The 2,293-nt window shown below is 54.9% G+C and overlaps 1 protein-coding gene across 1 annotated transcript; it reads right to left on the bottom strand.

The window, feature by feature from the left end:
* Positions 1 to 224: 224 nt before the first annotated feature.
* LOC133908099 (pentatricopeptide repeat-containing protein At4g26680, mitochondrial) lies at positions 225 to 1,924 on the bottom strand. Its single transcript, XM_062350226.1, has one exon. It carries the CDS (start codon positions 1,788 to 1,790, stop codon positions 303 to 305), a length of 1,488 nt encoding a protein of 495 aa, XP_062206210.1. The 5' UTR covers positions 1,791 to 1,924; the 3' UTR covers positions 225 to 302.
* Between the last annotated feature and the right edge of the window lie 369 nt (positions 1,925 to 2,293).

Raw genomic sequence — 2,293 nt, forward strand, 5'->3', positions numbered from 1 at the left:
ATTATAGAAGATCTTGTATCTTCGGTTAGACCTCTTCTCTGTATGGTATGCAGCCAAACTTTTGGTAGACTATCGTTCGACAGCATCGGCAATTAAAGACATATTAGCTACGGAACGAGTCGTTGAACATGATGATTGCGCTTATGCTGAACACGACTCCTCTGGAGCACACACACCTAAACAAGTTCCACATCAGCATGATCACAAAGATTGGTATTCTTGACTTCACCGAACAAACATTTTCATTAAACTTGGTAGTCCACCATACATGTTAACATGTGGTTTTATCTTCATCTTTATTCCTAGACATCAGGAATCAACCTTTCACCGTTAGCCACTGAACGGAGGTCCGCTGCCAGGTGTAGTTTTTTAGCTTCAGAAAGGCCTTCAAAGAATTCATGCAACAAGGCCTTGTCAGGAGCCATGCACCTCCCAAGCATGTCCTTCATAACATCCACTGCTCCTTCGAAATCCTTGTTCTTACAGAAAGTGGATACAACGATCTTATAGGCGTCGTAATTCGGATGAAACCCGCTTTTCTTCATCGCATTCAACAGATCTAGCGCTCGCTCTGAGTTCTGCTTCTTGCACTGCCCAACAATCAGCGCCGCAAAAGTTGAAGCATTCGGTTCAAGTTTGGCTGTGCAAAGCTGCTGAACCAAACGCCCGGCCTTCCTCATCTTCCCTTCGTTGCAAAGACCAAGAATCAGAGCGTTGTATGTTACCATATTGACCCCCACTCCGGCCTTCACCATCTCTTCATGAACCCTCGACACCGCCTCGCTATCACCGAGCTTCACGTACCCATAAATCAGAGTGTTGTAGGTGACTGTGTTCGGCGCCACCCCCTTCACCCTCATCTCGCTCACCACCCGGTTCGCCTGCCGCATCCTGCCCTCCTTGCACAGCCCATGCACAATCGTGTTATATGTCACCTCGTCTGGTGCGAGCCCCTCACGCTCCATCCTCTCCTTGAGCCGCAGCGCGGGCTCCATGCCGCCACTGTCCCTGCAGTACGCGGCGATCAACGTGTTGAAACTGGCAGCCGTCCTCCCAACTCCCCAGTCCGACATTTCGTCGAGCACCAGGGCCGCGTCCGCGACCTGCCCCATGGCACAGAACGCCCGCATCACCATGTTCGCCGTGTACACATTGGGCGAGATCCGGCCCCGGCGCATCTCACGGAAGAAGGAGACGGCGATCTCAGGGCGCCGCAGCCGGAGCGCGGCGGAAATGAAGACGTTGCAGGACGCGACGGCCGGGAGCAGGCCGTGCGCGCGCATGGCGCGGTAGGCGAGCGTGGCCCGGGAGAGCTTCTGGCTGCGCGCGCATGCTGAGAAGAGGACGTCAAGGGCTGGGACGGCCACGGCAGCGGCGGCCGCGGGGAGCCGCGGCCCGGAGGCGAGGCGGGCGGTGAGGAGGACGTGGTGGAGGAGGTCCGGGAAGGCATGCGGCGAGACGGAGGGGAGCACGGAGGCGAGGAGCTCGGCACAGCGGCGCGGCGGGAGGGAGTGGATCAGGATGGCGAACGGGAGCGGGGGAGGCGGCGATGGGAGGAGCGCGGCGAGGAGGCCGTGCGGGAAGCCCTGTGCAAGCGCCGGGCGGGCGAGTTGGAGGAGGAGGTGGGCGAGGCGGAGAGGGGTGAGACAGGGGAGGAAACGGGAGAGCGAGGCGGCGGCGGGGGGCGGCGAGGAGGAGAGGTGGGAGCGGAGCGCGGCCACGAATAGGTAGTCCTCGCCGGCGAGGGGTGGGAGGGTGAAGTGCGGCAGTGGCAGCGCGCGCGGCGGCATTGGTAATGGTTCAGGGGTCGCTCGCGGCCTCGCCGGAGACGACACGACTCAATAGCCCGCCGCCGGCGGCCGCCGCGGACAAGAGCGATGCCGATGCGTTGGAGTAGCCTTCCGTATCACCAATACGGCCGTTGGATGCGTGTGTAGAGCTTAGAGGTGGCCGTAGGATTTTTCATTTTTTTTAGGAAAAGGTTTTTTAATAACATTATTTTATAAAAAATTGTAAAAATATTATTTGAAATAAGAAATTTGTATAAATAGATGCAGACTCTCAATGGCCCATTAGCAACCTATCAATAATCGGGATGTTGACATCCCATTTGGCACAAATATAGAGGCATGTTAGCACTTCAATTGCGATATATTCTGTGTACTGCAGATGATATTTAAAGAGAATTTATAACTTTTTTATATTATCTCGGATGAAGTTGATTTTTATATGAAACTTGTACCTATCGATGATATCTACAACTTTACAGTCGAACACTTCTCTAGTTTAACTC

The sequence above is a fragment of the Phragmites australis genome, chromosome 24, assembly GCF_958298935.1.
Source record: "Phragmites australis chromosome 24, lpPhrAust1.1, whole genome shotgun sequence".
Classification (NCBI taxonomy): Eukaryota; Viridiplantae; Streptophyta; class Magnoliopsida; order Poales; family Poaceae; genus Phragmites; species Phragmites australis.

What these genes read in the sequence shown, in the direction of transcription:
- LOC133908099 (XM_062350226.1), bottom strand. Translation starts at nt 1,790, where the DNA reads ATGCCGCCGCGCGCGCTGCCACTGCCGCACTTCACCCTCCCACCCCTC.